General features: G+C 50.7%; 2 protein-coding genes across 6 annotated transcripts; both read right to left on the bottom strand.

Annotated features, from left to right (window-relative positions):
- Positions 1–1042: 1042 nt before the first annotated feature.
- Positions 1043–4852, bottom strand: LOC123138286 (E2F transcription factor-like E2FE). Of its 2 annotated transcripts, none has more exons than XM_044558232.1 (10): positions 4329–4852; positions 4093–4213; positions 3883–3960; positions 3721–3786; positions 3489–3615; positions 3325–3392; positions 3155–3230; positions 2992–3053; positions 2305–2716; positions 1043–1418 (listed from the first exon to the last, which is right to left on the bottom strand). In XM_044558232.1, the coding sequence occupies exons 1-10, from the start codon at positions 4505–4507 to the stop codon at positions 1294–1296; spliced, it is 1314 nt and encodes a 437-aa protein (XP_044414167.1). In that variant the 5' UTR covers positions 4508–4852; the 3' UTR covers positions 1043–1293. The 2 variants fall into 2 exon arrangements, with proteins under 2 accessions (XP_044414167.1, XP_044414168.1); XM_044558233.1 differs by having other exon boundaries at positions 3155–3227; positions 4329–4851.
- A 2275-nt stretch (positions 4853–7127) lies between these two features.
- Positions 7128–12608, bottom strand: LOC123138285 (protein Rf1, mitochondrial). Of its 4 annotated transcripts, none has more exons than XM_044558230.1 (3): positions 10586–12606; positions 9846–10504; positions 9372–9526 (listed from the first exon to the last, which is right to left on the bottom strand). In XM_044558230.1, exons 1-2 carry the CDS (start codon positions 12512–12514, stop codon positions 10052–10054), a joined length of 2382 nt encoding a protein of 793 aa, XP_044414165.1. In that variant the 5' UTR covers positions 12515–12606; the 3' UTR covers positions 9372–9526; positions 9846–10051. The 4 variants fall into 4 exon arrangements, with proteins under 4 accessions (XP_044414164.1, XP_044414165.1, XP_044414163.1 ...); XM_044558231.1 differs by lacking the exon at positions 9372–9526 and having other exon boundaries at positions 10404–10504; positions 10586–10751; positions 11017–12608; XM_044558229.1 differs by lacking the exon at positions 9372–9526 and adding an exon at positions 7128–9028 and having other exon boundaries at positions 9846–12605.
- Positions 12609–15002: the final 2394 nt, after the last annotated feature.

The following is a 15002-nucleotide window of genomic DNA, read 5'->3' as shown; positions in this document are numbered from 1 at the left end:
CGGGTGCAGCTCGGCTGGCGGTGGTCCGGCGTCCTGGTGGCGAGGGCCGGCGGCCGGCGCGGTGGTGGCGCTGCCTCTTGGCGGCGGGGTGGCTTGGTGGCGCTGGTGGCCGGCAATGCGCCCCGGGCCCAGATCTGGGCCCCATCTGGGTCCTAGCGGGTCGGCGCCGGTGTGGCCTTGCTGTTTGCGGCTCGGTGTGGAGGAGGAGCGGCTCGGATGTGGGCGGCGGTGCCGATGGCATGCCGGCAGCAGCGCGAGGGCGGGAGCTTTACGGGCCCACGAGGGCTCGGCCGGGCCTGTGGGCCTACGGGTCTGGTGTGCTCCAGCTATTGCGTCCGGACGGCTACTGTCGCTGACGGTGGAGGTGGGGCCCTCCCGCGTGCCGACGGTGCTGCTGCCCTAGTCCCGACTCTGATTCTTCGCCGCGTTGTCCTCACTTTGCGGTGTCGTGGTGAGACGGCGTGGGGGCCTCTTGACCGTGTTGGCGCTGGCTGGTGGTTGGTCTGGTGGCTGGCTCCGGAGCGCCCGAGGTGCGGGTTGGGATCGGGGGAAACCCCTGTCGGCTTGGCTGACACCGGCGCGGTGGCGCCTGTGGGTGCCACCTGACCTTCCGGGAGGGCGTCGGGGGCTACCCTTCCTCTCGCCTCGTCGTGTACCAGGGGAAACCCTTGGCAGCAGCGTCGTCATCGTCGCGATCCTTCTTGGAGGTGTTGATAGGTGCCGACGCTTCGGAGTCTTGGAGCCTAGTAGAAGATCCCGGTGGGCGCAGCGTTCGCGAGGCTTCTTCGTTTTCGTTGATCCGCCGTTGTCGGCATTTGTTTCTTTTGCTTTTTCTCTCTCGTTTCTTTTGGGCGTGTCTGTGCTGCTTCCGCCCCAACACATATCCTTGTACGGCTTGGTTGGTTGCTTTGTATACAAAGCGGGGGGAAACCCTTTTTCGGAAATGAGATCATCCAAGTTGTATCATAAAAAAGGATACAACTCTGGCGAACAATAGTGTTTTAATGTCAGTTGATTGTCGCCTAAAGAGATGCGCTAAACAGAAGCTTTAGAATGCAGAGGTAGGCACACCTGTAGGTGCAAGAATGAACAGTAGACAAGTTACACATTGGCAGTGAGAAAATGTTCTCACTCTTTTTGGACTAGAAAAGCCTAATGATTTCCTGCATTGAGTAAATACAATGAACCCTAGGCCGAGCAAATCTATCTGTTTCCCCTCTTCTTCTATTTTGACAAATTGTACAGGTCAAATCCCAAGCATGCAGGACTACTGTGCTTGGGTTTGTAGTTCGCCTACAAAAATCGTTTATTATTAACAGAACTGCCCAAGTGTTGCTGCATGATGCTGCTACCCTGCGAAAATTCAGAGTACCACGACTTCCACGCATCCACGTAATGAGCAAAAAGGTCACCAAGTGCTGCATTCAGAAAAAATGGGGAAAAAACTGTCAGTTTTTTGACATTATAACGGAGAAGATTCAATGTCTCGTACTGATCCAATGCTTGGAAGTTCAAGCAACAGAACCACATGAAAATGTCAACCACAAGCTTTTTTCCTTGAGAAATTCTCAAAAGATGTCAGTGCTCTGTAATTGATGGAAAATAATAGATTTGGCCAAATAAATACTATAATTTATTCTAGTATCTTCTCAAATAACTCATTGTGAAAAACAATGAGCTTGCTTCCAGAGAGGCAGAGAGCTCACATGCTATCTCTACGAGTCTAACATGATTTCCAAAATCAGATAGATATGCATATTCATATATGTATGGAGCTATGCGCATCTTCTTCCGCACTGGAAACTATTCAGAGAAATACCACTTGCATAGGCCGAGTCTACTAACTAACACCAACTAAAATATTGCAGATACCACATTATGAGCAGCCATGAAATCTAGTATGAGTGTACCAACTGTAAAACTATTTCTTACATATTTCAAATAAGCATCTCATACTACAAGTCTACAAATACAGCATGATTAGTTTCATTTGGAAGGTTGATTCTGAATAACATGATTCACTTTATATGGCATATTTTCTGCTCCTCGAGTATGCATGACAAATAAGAAGCATAGCAACCAAAGGCATGTCAGGGAAAATTCAGTAGGCCTCATGCTGTAACTTCAGCTAGATTGCTAGTCATACTGTAATTCATATTTCCAGCACAATCAAACGACAAGTATTTTCCTATCAGAAAATAACATCTGCAGTGACAAAGTGATTGACTTCTCATCATCTAAAAAAGTAAGCAACTTTCTACTAAGGAACAAAACCAGACCAAAGAAGTGCTGATAAATACCAACCTGGGTTCTGGTACTGTGGTCGAAATGAATCAGCAAGGCTCTCCCAATCATGGGCAATCGCCTTTTGTCCAACATTATTACATTCATCAGGCTCCTGTTTTCTTGCACAAGAAGGGTGGAAAGGCCCATAAACAAAACCACTCTTGTTAACCTGCCCGGGCTGCTTCTGCGCAGCCACGTTGTGGTTCTTCAAGATATCAGCACCGCCCTGTGCCAGCTTCGCTTTCTTCTGGATTGTTGGTTCCAGCTTGCTTCTATTTATACCAATGTTAGTGAGTTCAGTTCCAAAGACTCTCTTGTTTGACAGAGTCTTGCTTGCTGGGGATGCAACAATTGTGACACCATTCTCTGCTTTTGGTTTCCCCGCCATGCCCAACCACCGGAATGCAGGCTTCCTTGTGTCCACTTGTGTCTGCGTGAAAAGATTCAAGAACAGATTCAGGAACGTCACTTATCATTTAGGTGCAAATAACATTTTTAAGACCATGCAGGAGAGCTGCATGTATATATATACCAATGAAGATAACACATTATCTATTTTGCAACAGCATTTGAGTGCAGCTGACAGACTTATCAGCTATTTATTTTGTAACATTATGTATTCAGGAACAGATTCAGGAACGTCGCTTATCATTTGAGTGCAGCTGACAGACTTATCAGCTATTTATTTTGTAACAGCATACATACCTTCTCAATGAGCTTCAGTGAAGATAACACATTAGCAATGTCATATAATCTCCGGACTTTAGCTGTAGCATAAACATAAGACATACTATTAGCTTTTGTTTCGATTGGTACTCATACTAATACAGCTGAAGAATTACGCCGAGGAAATAGTACAAATACTAACTTCTCATGTTGGACTCCTCATGGTCTTCCCCAAGGAGGAACTTTGCAGCTTCATCAAGTGAGATCGTGCTAACCTGCTGGATGTACAGATTTCATACCAATCAACAACAGTTCCACAAACCATAAATCTTCATCTTCAAAACAGAAACAAGGAAATGCAGAATTTCCCACCTCCATGGTGAGGAACAGCTTCACAAAATTTTGAGTGAGCAACCCAAGAGACTTCTCCTTCCTATGATCTGAAAATGTGACAACCAAAATTCTAGGCCTGGCACGACAAAATGAAACTAAAACCATACAGCAAGCCAGCATTAGAGCAGATAATGCAGCCATACCAGATCTAAGCCGGCAGGGAGGTGCATCAGGCATGTCAGAAGGATTGTCAACTGTTTGGCTCAGCTTCTCGCCCTCCGTTTCGGCCTCCGGAACACCCAGCTTATCATCGTCTTCGTCATCGGACATCTTTACAGCATCAAATGGAACAAGGAACAGCATAGTCAGGAACTACATTGTTCACCAGTACCACATGGATAGATGCAAAGGAAAGATGCAGACAACTAAGCATACATTGGCAGCAGATAGCTCCTCTGCCGGTGGAGGAGCCAAGCCAGACTTCTCTCTCAATGCCCTCTCCTGATGAGCAAATAAAGGTAGACAAAAGACCAGAATTGAGACGGATCACACTGACACTTGTCGGCCGAAAGATGGCATGGAAATGCAGATGCAAACCTTGAGCTCTCGCAGCGCCATCGGGACCCCTCCGAAGCCTATCCAGGAGTAGCGGTTCTTGGCCTTCCTCGCAAGGATCTACTCGCAGGGGATTGATGATTCAAAGCAGAACTCAGGACCCCGTGAATGAAGAATTGAAGATATACTAGGAAGAAGTCTATCCGGTAAAAGGCAAAAGAAGAGGAGGGAGAGGAGGAAGAAAGGGCTCACCCCGACGCTCTCGAGCACGTTGACGATGTCGTAGATCCGGCGCCTCTCGACGCCGAGGCGCCTGGACGCGTCGTCCAGCCCGATGGACTCCACACCGTCCCGGTCGTACAGGGCCACGAAGCTGCAGCAAAGGCACGCGATATGGAATTGGGTAAGGGAAACGCAGATCCCCGGACGCGCCAGGATTAGATACGGCCATACGGAGGCGAAGGAAAGATGGGTGGCAGGGCACTCACTTGGAGCAGAGCAGGCCGAGCGACTTCTGCTTGCGGCTGTAGGCGTGGTGGCGCAGCCTCGCGCCCCCGCCGCGCTCGGCGAACAGCGGCAGCGGGTTCGGAAGCCGCGGGAGGGGCGCCGGCGCCACCGCCGTCGCCGTCGTCGTATCCACGGCTGTCCAAGAGGGGGGCGCGGCCATCGTCACCGCCGCTGCCGATCCGCGTGCGGGCAGAGGCAGGATCTGTGCCGCGTCGCGTAGCGTGGTGGGCGGTATCGGATCGGAGGAGGGAATTGTCGCGGCGTTATTATAGACGGATAGATCTGCGGGCGGGCGCGGGTGGGGGAGGGTGCGGGGGGCGCCGGCCGTTGAAAGGAATCCGGCGTGTGCTCGAACGAATTGGCGCGGCGGTGGCGGCCTCCCCCCGCTTTTGAAATTCTCTCTCTCTCTTTCCGCTCCCCTCGCTCGCTGTGCGGTGCGGCTCGTGGGGTGGGTTGGGTAGAGAGGGCGGCTGGCTGGCTGGCTGGCTGGCGTCGGGTCCGGCCGACGGCACGCGCCCCGGTTTGAAATTTAAGCGGCCGTCGCGCGCCCGGGGGGCGGGTTCTCTCCTCGCCCCGTGGCCGTCCGATCTGGGTCTCAGCCTTTTCGCGGTGCGCTTTTGGCTGGCTGGGATTCGGCGGCTCACGTGACGACACGTGCGACGGGAGGGCGCGCTGGCTGGACGCGCCTTCCCTCCCGGCCCCGGTGCGTGCCGCGGAATCATGTGATGGCACCGCGGCGGAGTCGTGTTCCGAACGGGCCCATGCGATACGAGCCTCACTGCTGGCTGATTTGCGGTGCAAGATTACACATGATCTGAACTTTCCGACTAAACGAAAAACCCGACTGATTTCCGGTGCAAGATTACACGACAGAGATACATGAACAAAATCCAGTTCGTGGCTGTAGCTGTGGTCGTGGCCGAGGAAGCGCGAGGCTTCATCTTCACAGTAGAGGGGTTGGAGGATTTTATATACAGCGGTGAAATGCAAAGTGCTTTTCATGCTTCAAGCCTAAGAAGAGAAGAAGATGGCACATCCAAGACGAATGCTTCAAGCCTATGAATGCTTGCGATGCATTTTGGAGCGCCCCTCGAGGAACCGGCTGGTAGAATCGTGGAGTCTGCTCCTCACACTGCTACGAACACACAATCAGCCAGCCATGAGCGAGAACATGATGTATATTTTTTGTAGATGGGCATTTGTAGTAAAGTGCGCACAAAATGGTAATTTCATTTAACAAATGCGAAAACTCACCTCACGAAGTGTTGGATGAGCCATTATCCGTGTCTCCAAAACATGAACAATCATCAGAGATAACAGCAGCAGATAGTGAACCCGCAGAAACTTCTGCCACGGCCAAAAGTGCAAAGGCATTCAGATTCCATGAGCTAGCTAGCGACTGCCACCAAGAACTTCTGCCTTGACTGCCTTCTGGCTCTGGGAGATGGTGGCTGGACAGGGTCCACAAGGTCCACTGTGAAAATGGCCGGGCATATACAATAGCGCCTTGATGATAAACATCATACAGATACTGTCTTTGCTGGCTCGCAACAAATTGCTCACTGCTTCAATTGTTATTTTTGATTCACAGCTTGTAGACCCTGTCATGATCTTGGTTGTTATTTTTGAAGCAACTAGACCTTAACTGACATCAAGGCTACAGAGTTCCCAGTCATGATCTTGATGATCAGCCTCTTGTGCCATCCAAACTTGGTGAGCTTAGCTGGATACTGCGCAGAGGATCAAAGGCTGCTGGTGTACCATTTACGATACGAGTACAATAAATTATAAGTTGAACTGGCGTCATTGTAGATAACAATTCTGATCAAATATCACTCAGTTACATATCAGGATGAAGATAGCCCACAGAACTGCTAGCCTGCTAGGGGGATTGAACACCACCATGAGAAGATGAACTAGCTGGTCATCTACCGGGGTTCTAGGGGGATTGAACACCACCTCAACATCCTTGAGGGCTTGTTCGGTTGAGGTGGAATTGAAGGGGATTGAGGGGGAATTAATCCCCTACAGGCCAAAATCCCTGCAAATCCCCCCCAATCCACCTGGGGATGGGATTAACCGAACAAAGCCTGATGAGAAATACAACCATAAACTCCCAGGCTTTGGGCTCACAAAGCTCGGCCTAGTTTGGGAGAAGAGAAGACATAGTACATCTCAACTCCACTGATGGGGGCAGTTATCATCTTGTTATTCCTAAAATCAAGTTCTCCACTCCCCTCCCCTCCCCCGCGTCGCCCTCCCCACGGGCGACTCGGGAGGCGACGCAGCCCTCGAGCGCTCCCTCCCCTCCTCCTCCCCCTCCCCCTGCCGCCGCCGGTGCTCCCCGCCGGGCAAAGCCCTGGTGGATCTGGCGGCGGCAGGACTTCGCTCCCAGGCGGCCTCCCCCCTCGAGCGTGGGGCTCGACGAGGCTGACGGAGCTGCGCTTCTCCGAACCTAGGGTTTCGCGACGGCGGCCCCAGATCCAGAGGGTCGGGCCTCTGGACTGGCGTGGCGAGCACGCGGGCAGCGCGGCGCGACCCTTTGGGGGCGCGGCTGCGGCTGCTTGGCTGTGCCCCGGCGATCCGGGCGGCGGAGGCTGCGGGCCGGCGCGGCAGCGGCCATGGTCGGCGGCGGCAAGGTGCAGGTGGCTGGTCTCTGCGACGGCACCACTAGCCCTGCTCGACGCGTCCCGTGCGATGGCTGGCCTTGTCTGGCAGCCATCCGGCAGCTGCTGCACTGCGCTGGCCGGTGTTTCCCTACATCGACAGTGATAATACGTGGTTTCCCTCTCGGTGCTGGTGGTCCTCTCTGGCGATCTGCTTCCCCATCTCCTGTTTGCTCTGCTTCGGCAGTTTTGGGGTTCTGGTCTTGGGCCGGGCGAAATCCCTGCGCGGCGATGGCCTGCGCTGACAACGGCGACACCTGAGGGTGCCGTTACCTCCATGGAGGCGCTGTCATGGCCCGGACTGGACCCTCTCCTCGGGCACCGGGGGAAACCCTTGGTCCAGTTCCCTGGACAAGGCAGCGGCGGTGTCTCAGCGCCATTCCTTTCTTGAAAGCGCTGCTTGGGTCGCACTTGGAGTCCCCTATGCGTCAGCTGGAGATGGTGGCCTCCCCGGTCTTTCCGGCGAGGTTTGCTGGTAATGCGATGTTGTGATGAGGGCTGCAGCATGGAGCGTGGGCGTCCGGGGCGCAATGTACGCCGGCGCCGGCACGTCCAAGACGATGGCTTCGCTAGTTTTGGCTGGGTCCTGCCATCCACCTGCCGTCTCCTAGGCACATATGGGCGGAAGGTACGTTGGCCCGGTCAGCCCTGGAGATGCAGTCTTCTTCGGAGGCGCCTGGCAACGGCTGTGACGCGGCCTTGAGGCTCTGTGTCTAGCTACCTTGCCATTCATGGTTGGAGGCTGGACAAGGCAAGACCTTTTGTTGTTGCGGTCTGTAGTTGGTAGCACCTCCTCACCTGCTTGTTTGGTGAGGACGATGGTGTGTGTGCGTGTGTCCCTCCTCCTGGGAGGTTGTACCTGTACTGCTGTTCTCTTCCTGTTCAATGAAATGAAACGCAAACTCTTTTGCGTTTTCTCGGAAAAAAAAACTCCACTGATGGGCACATGTGGGCCCTGCGCTCCAAAAATATACTCCCCTATAAAGAATGCTTTGTTAGATTTTATTTGAAATATACTGGACAATAGTTCTTTCCGACTGCTATGCTAAATTCATATCTGATCAACAGAAAAAGCCCATGATCAGGGATAGGAGGAGGTACCATGAGTTAGTAGGACCTCTTCTTAGACATGAATACAGGAGGAAGCCTCTATTCCGCCATACATGAATGATGTCGTTGTCCTATTGGGATTCCTTGCAGAGGTGCCTGCCGGCTGTGAAGAGAAACCTAGTGCTGCAGAGGGCCAACAAGGTGTAGTCGAGGCCATCGGCAGCAGAAATGGGCAAAACATCGAGACTAATATCCGCCAGCAGGAAGAAGAGAAGCTCAAGTTCAAGGAAAGACAACTTGCTCAGTGCATTATAGCCCCATCTGAAGAAAAAAAAAACAACGTAGAAAAAGGCAACACTACCTATTCACAAAGGTTGTTAGGTTCCCCTTACATGTAACTTCCCAATTTTGTGTTGCATTAGAGCTGAATTGTCATATAGAAACAAGAAACTGCATATCGCATTCCTGTCTCGTAAAGGTGGTAAGGGGTATTACAGCCTGTGCTGAATCCAAAAGGTTGTAAAAACCAGTATGGCCGATGCTTATATACGTTGCACAAAGATGTTACTATGTCAGGGATCTACGCTGCTTGCAAAAAATATGGGAGTACTAACTTTTTTTGCATAAAAACCAAATAGTGAATCAAATGCGATTATGTGTTTATTTCCAAGTGTGTTGGACATATACAAAATCGAGAAGGCTTGGATAGGATATCGTCAAACAATGAAACCCAGAGACATTTTGGTAATGTTTAGATCCTACTCGGTACTCACCTCCTCTAGTTAGAAATATGCAACCGACACCTGACTGCCAAAAGAATAGTTTCAGTCCTCTTTGAAGAGCTAATTATCATTCTTCTTATCTCACTACAGTGCCAGCTCCAACCTCAAACAGTTTGCATCTTTCAGGAAAAGACCAGTTGGGTACTTCTTTATGTATCCATTGCCACAAAGACAATGGGTTGCCTGCCATAAGGGAAGGTTTAAGATTAACTAGTGGACAAAAAAAGAAGTTAATACATACTGCAACTCACTATGTCTAAAGAAGTTACAAATAGTAAATCGTTTTAGACTGCTTGGATGACACAAGTGCATAATGTAGCAAGAACTTTTCCCAAGGAAGATAAAATGAGAGTGCTTGGATGACACAAGTGCATAATGTAACAAGAACTTTGCCCAAGGAAGATAAAATAAGAGTGCTTGGATGACACAAATCCAAAATTTGAGAAGTCAACTGAGATCTGTCCAAAATATGGGCGACATTCTACGGTACTTGATCGAATTCCAAATAAATATAATTAATAAAAAGGAACAAGATATGCGACAAATTTATATGGAATGAATTGAAGGTCTTTATATCAACTGCAACTTGAGTTCTGCTATCAACAGAGAAGAAAATGTGAAATTCGCTGGCCACATTGCTCCCTCTAGCGAACATAAGGAAAAACAACATCAAGGCAATGCCTGCAAGAGATATTTCCAGATTAAGATCATACGTCATAGTCATAACATAAATATCTGCACCAAGAAAATGTATCGAAAATGTTTAATATTTGTATCTTGTTCAGGAACTCAATTTTTAATTGGGGGTTCAGTAAGTCCTTTAGGGTGATATATGACGGTATCTAGTTCAGGAACTCATACAGTTTTTCTGGTGTATAATGAAACATGCATCTAACTATAAACATGAAGACCTCAAAACAGCAACAGGAGAATAAAAAAGAAAAGGCCCTGGGGTACTAACACCCCTGGCATATTCTTAAGAGGAAGAGAGGATGCGAACCTTGAGCATGGAAATGGCATGCAGATTAGGGGCGATGTCCATAGGATGCACGCCCAGCAGCGGCATGCATCAGGCCAAAACGCTGGGATGGCACCAACACACAGCTCGATCTTGTGAGCGCATGGAAGAGAACTCATGTCGACATCATTGAGAGGGAGCTCCAAACCATGCCAAATTGCCAATGTTTATCTGGCTAGTCCAGTGCATCAACTGACTCCATTGAAAAATTGGTAATTTACAGGGAGCAAACTGATTTGTTCCCGATATTTCCCTTTACTTGAAAAGAGACACATCAACAACGAAGTAGTTGAAGCTTCAAGTGAGATGCTCTTGCCATCAACTTTAGACATATAATTTCCAGCCTTGACGATGTCACCGTTTTCCAATAATATTCTGATGATATTATTTATAAGACGAGAGTCTGGAGCACAACCACTCTTCTCCATTAATGAGAACATATTTTCAGCTTCTTCCACTGATCCTTCTTTTAGAAGATTTCCTATCATTACGCTGTAGGTAGAAGCATTAGGTACCATCCTACTGGCTGATATTCCAGCAAACAAACCGTTAGCTTCTTCTCTTCTCCGAACCTTGAACATGGCATTGATCATGGTATTGAGTATTTTAATATCAAACTTCACATCCATTGCTCCTAATTTCTGAAATAGGGTGATCGCTTCGTCAGAGCAATTATTCCTACAAAGTCCTCCAAGTATTATACTGTATGTGGAAATGCTCACTGTTATTCCCGTTTCGGTCATCTCAAGGAACATTTTCTTTGCAGCAAATGTTCTCCCAGCACGAAATAACCCATCCAGTATGATGTTATATGTGATTGTTGTGGGCTTAGGTTTGTTTTGCACCATTTCTCTGAAGAGAATCAACCCATCATCAGTCCTTCCACATCTACAATAGCCATAAGCAAGTGTATTATATGTAAAAACATCAGCCTCAATGCCAGCTGATACCATGGAATCAAGTACTCCAAATGCTTTCTCCATCTCACCGACTAAGCAATATCCATCAATCAGCGTATTAAACGTAATGATGTTAGGTTTCAGACCTATGTCTGTAACCAAGTGGAAGATATCATGTGCATCCATAACCCTTCCTTCTTTGCATAGACTGTCCATTATAGAACTGAAGAATGCAATGTTTGGACAAGGAATACCTTTGTTCGTCATTTCATAAACCAACTCCTTTGCTTTCCTCAAATCACCATGTGTAGAGAAACCCTGAATTAGGGAGTGATAAACAACTGTGTTCAGTTGTACTCCCTTACCAATCATCTGACTGAAGTTATCCATGGCATCAGCCAGCCTACCCATTCTGCAAAGTGCAGATATTAGAGTTGAATAGGTCCATACATCTGGACACACTCCTTGCCCCTGCATTCCAGTAAATATGTGCATAGCTTCATCCATCATTCGATGTTTAGCATGTGCATCAATTAAAATGTTGAAAACCTGACGGTCGGGTAGAATACCTTTGGTTGCCATTGCATTAAAGAGATTAATCATATCAGCAAAGCATCCTTCGGTTGCATGCCCATGGAGCAGAACATGGTACGTGACCAAATCAGGCTTGTGGCCCTTGGCAGTCATGGAATCAAAAAATTCGGCAGCTTCTTTGGTTCTTCCATGCTTACAGAGAGAGGCCATGAACGAGGTCCAAGTAACAAGATCTGGTATGAGACCCTGTCTTGTCATTTCTCTGAACATTTTACCCGCTTCTTTCCACTGGCCCAGAGTGGAATATCCATGGATCATGACATTATATGTCACATTGTTCGGTTGAACACCTTTATCAATCATCTGCCGGAGGAACAACTCTGCTTTGTCCATAGCTCTGGCCTTGCACAGCGCATCAATGGTCAAGCTATATGTCACCACATTAGGTTCAACCCCTTTCTGCACCATTTCATGGAATAGATTGCATGCCTTGCTTACTTCACCTTCCTTAAAGAAGCCGTGGATGCCCGTGTTATACGTCACTACGTTGGGGGAGCAGACACCTCGTTCTTTCTCCCACATGTGGAGCAGGTCGAGTGCCCGCTGGCTCCTGCTATCATCGCATAAGCTCTTCAGAACAATGGAGTATGAGAAGGCGTCAGGCACGCACCCGAGCTCGGAGATCCGATGTAGCAGGATGTCCACAGCCTCATCTGTCCGTTTGGCGCTGGAGAGGCACTGGAGGACCATGGTGGCGACGACCACATTTGTCTTCAGGCCCATCCTGAGGACGCGCCCAAAGAAGGCAAGCCCAAGTTCCGGACGACGCGTGCGGCCGCAGCAGTTCATGAGGATGCCGTAGGTGAAGATTGTGGACGACACCACCCGGGAGCCGGCCTCTTCTCGGCGGGTGCGGTTGAAGAGGGCGGGGCCGTCTCTGCAGGCGCCGGTGTCCGGCGCACGGGAGAGGGCCGTGAGGAAGCCGTTCAGGGAGCGCGCGGGGACCGGAGTGGCCTGCCGTAGCAATTCGTCGAACAGGCGGTGTGCGTCCTCCGGGCTGAGCGTCCCAGCGATGACGCGCTCTGTGGCCGCGGCAAAGGCTGCATGGGGAGACCATGAGCGTGACGGCGGCAAGGTGGAGATGGAGGAGAAGCGGCAGCGGAGGAGGCGGAGGTGGAACATCGGCGCGGTGGAGGTGGAGTGGCGGAGGCGGGACATGGCTAGGTGGAGGTGGAGGATGCGAGTGTTCAATTCAGTAAGACAGTGACGGTTCGTTCATCAGTTAATCAACAGCCAGCTCGCTCCTCAACTCCTCGTCGCTCGACGGCCAAAGATCACCCCACTGGTTACCGTAGCCTTATTACTCAAGTGTCAACTTTTACCTCAGTTCGAACCCATACCCACCCCAAGCGCCCGGACGAACTGCCCGGACAGTATCCGGACACAAAGACGCCACTCAACCGGCCTTTTCATAGGTGGTCCAAACGCCTGAACTGACTGGCACTCCCCATATTGGGTCCAAATCAGAGGTGGATATGGAGATGTCCGGATGCGTCCACCACGTAGGCCTAGCCAGCTATGGCCTGCGCCACCCCATCGATGCCCCCACAAAAACCCCACCCCATCGGACGAAACCCTAGTCAAACCCACTTTCTCACTCCACACTCGTCTCATCCGCTTCCCTCGCTCATTTGATTCCTCCTAAACCCTTCCCCTTCCATCTGTCGTGGCCAACTCCGGTCAGGATTTTAGCGGTGAGGCCGATCCCGTGGATTAGGAAGGTCTCGTGAAGGAGGAATACGACGAGGAGGAGCTCACGCTCTGCATCTCCATCCAGCGCTCGCGCGTGGACACTGGGAGGAGCTTTGATGTAGGGCGGAACCCTAGGGGCCGATCTTTCACGTTTGGAGAGGATCCCTACGGGGAACACGAAGAACGCGCGGAAGAACACGAGGGGAAAAACAAGAGAAACATTCAACCGACACGAAATAGATCACACAAGTGCTAGATCACCGAGGCACAAAGTAACACGAGATCCAAAGTCAACAAGGGACGATACAATAGTAATCGTTCTTCTCCGTGAGGAGGTCTTGATTGTCTTCTCCGGATGGAGGCCTTGAATCCGGATGGATCTTCTCCGAAGAGGTACGGTCCCTCACGAGGAGTAGATCCGGTACGGATGAGCAATGCTCTATCTCAAATGAGCTATCACAATGCTAACCCTAAAACGTAGGTGGAGATGGAGTATATATAGTCTAGGGGCGAAGGGGGTACATGGGCCTCGGCCCTTACACTGTTCGCAGACAGGGAAGGCCGGATGTCCAGGCGTCGGGCCGGATGTCTGGTGGCTCGAGAGGGGCCGGATGTCCGGGCTGGAGGAGACGGCCGCGCTGCTCTCTGGATGGGCGGCGCCGGATGTCCGGGCGGAGGGGCCGGATGTCCGGTGCTTCAAGAGAGGCCGGATGTCCGGGTTGGCGGCCGGATGTCCGGGCTGTCGGGGCATGCTTCTGTGCTTCATGGACGGCGTGTCCGGATGTCCGGGCCGGAGGCCGGATTTCCGGTGAGGAGGGCCGGATGTTCGGGCTGGACGCAGGATGTCCGGTGCCTGTAGCTTCTTCGGCAGAGTCCTGGCCATGTAGATCTCCAGGTGCCGGATGTCCGGGATCATGACCGGATGTCGGGTGCCTGGAGGCTGTTCTCACCTTCTTCCATTGGTTCTCTTCTTCCGTGGACTTGGGGTCTTGACCATCTTCATGTACATCCTCGGGAGGGTCCTCTTGGTACCTAATCCTGCACAACATTCCTGATTTAGGCAGTAACCATGTCTCAAGAGGATCATATGAGATATCACTAAGGAGAGAAGTCACCTCGGTCTCGAGAGCTCTAGCTCGTGCTCTAGTCATGGGTCCTCTTGGTGCTTGGTGAGACGATGGAAGGTCCATGGGGATGACTGAAGGATGCTCCGCATCATCTCCCCCCCCCTTGGGAAAGATCCGACCTCGGATCGAAATCCTCATCACCATGGTACGGGGAGAGATCGGTGACGTTGAAGATGTTGCTCACGTTGTACTTTTCGCGTGGGAGATCGGTCTTGTAAGCGTTGTTGTTGTAGCGTGCTAGCACCTTGAAGGGTCCATCGGCTCGAGGTAGAAGTTCGGACTTGCGTTCATTGGGGAAGCGGTCCTTGCAAAGGTGTAGCCGCATGAGGTCTCCGATGTTGAATATCATGGGATGCTTGTTGATGTTTAGCTTGGTCTCGTTGTACTTGGCGCTCGATGGTGTGCCTTGTATCTTCATGCATCTTCTTGATGTAGCTTGCACGGACACTTGCGTTGAGGTTGGTGCGCTCTTATAGAGGAAGAGGTAGAATGTCCAACGGGGACAACGGGCTGAAGCCGTAGACGACCTCGAAGGGGGACTTGCCGGTCGTCGAATGTCTTGCACGGTTGTAGGCATACTCGGCAATGGGTAGACACTCCTCCCACTCCTTGATGTTCTTCTTGATCAACACGCGAAGTAGAGTGGAGAGCATACGGTTCGTCACCTCCGTTTGGCCGTCGGTTTGAGGATGATATGCGGATGAGAACAAGAGCTTGATTCTGAGCTTGGCGCATAGCGTCTTCCAAAAGTAACTCAAGAACTTGACGTCGCGGTCGGAGACGATTGTCTTTGGTACTCCATGGAGGTGCAAGATTTCCCTACAAAA

The sequence above is a fragment of the Triticum aestivum genome, chromosome 6B, assembly GCF_018294505.1.
Source record: "Triticum aestivum cultivar Chinese Spring chromosome 6B, IWGSC CS RefSeq v2.1, whole genome shotgun sequence".
NCBI classification, from domain to species: domain Eukaryota; kingdom Viridiplantae; phylum Streptophyta; class Magnoliopsida; order Poales; family Poaceae; genus Triticum; species Triticum aestivum.
Note: the sequence above shows the minus strand (reverse complement) of the source record. Positions and strands in the feature narration are given on the sequence as shown.

Excerpts from the sequence above, each read along its gene's own strand:
- LOC123138285 (XM_044558229.1), bottom strand. The coding sequence starts at position 12,514 with ATGTCCCGCCTCCGCCACTCCACCTCCACCGCGCCGATGTTCCACCTC.
- LOC123138286 (XM_044558232.1), bottom strand. The coding sequence starts at position 4,507 with ATGGCCGCGCCCCCCTCTTGGACAGCCGTGGATACGACGACGGCGACG. Across the intron at positions 4,214-4,328 it reads CTCGGCCTGCTCTGCTCCAA|CTTCGTGGCCCTGTACGACC; the intron begins GTGAGTGCCCTG and ends CCTTTGCTGCAG. Across the intron at positions 3,787-3,882 it reads TGGCGCTGCGAGAGCTCAAG|GAGAGGGCATTGAGAGAGAA; the intron begins GTTTGCATCTGC and ends TTTGCTCATCAG.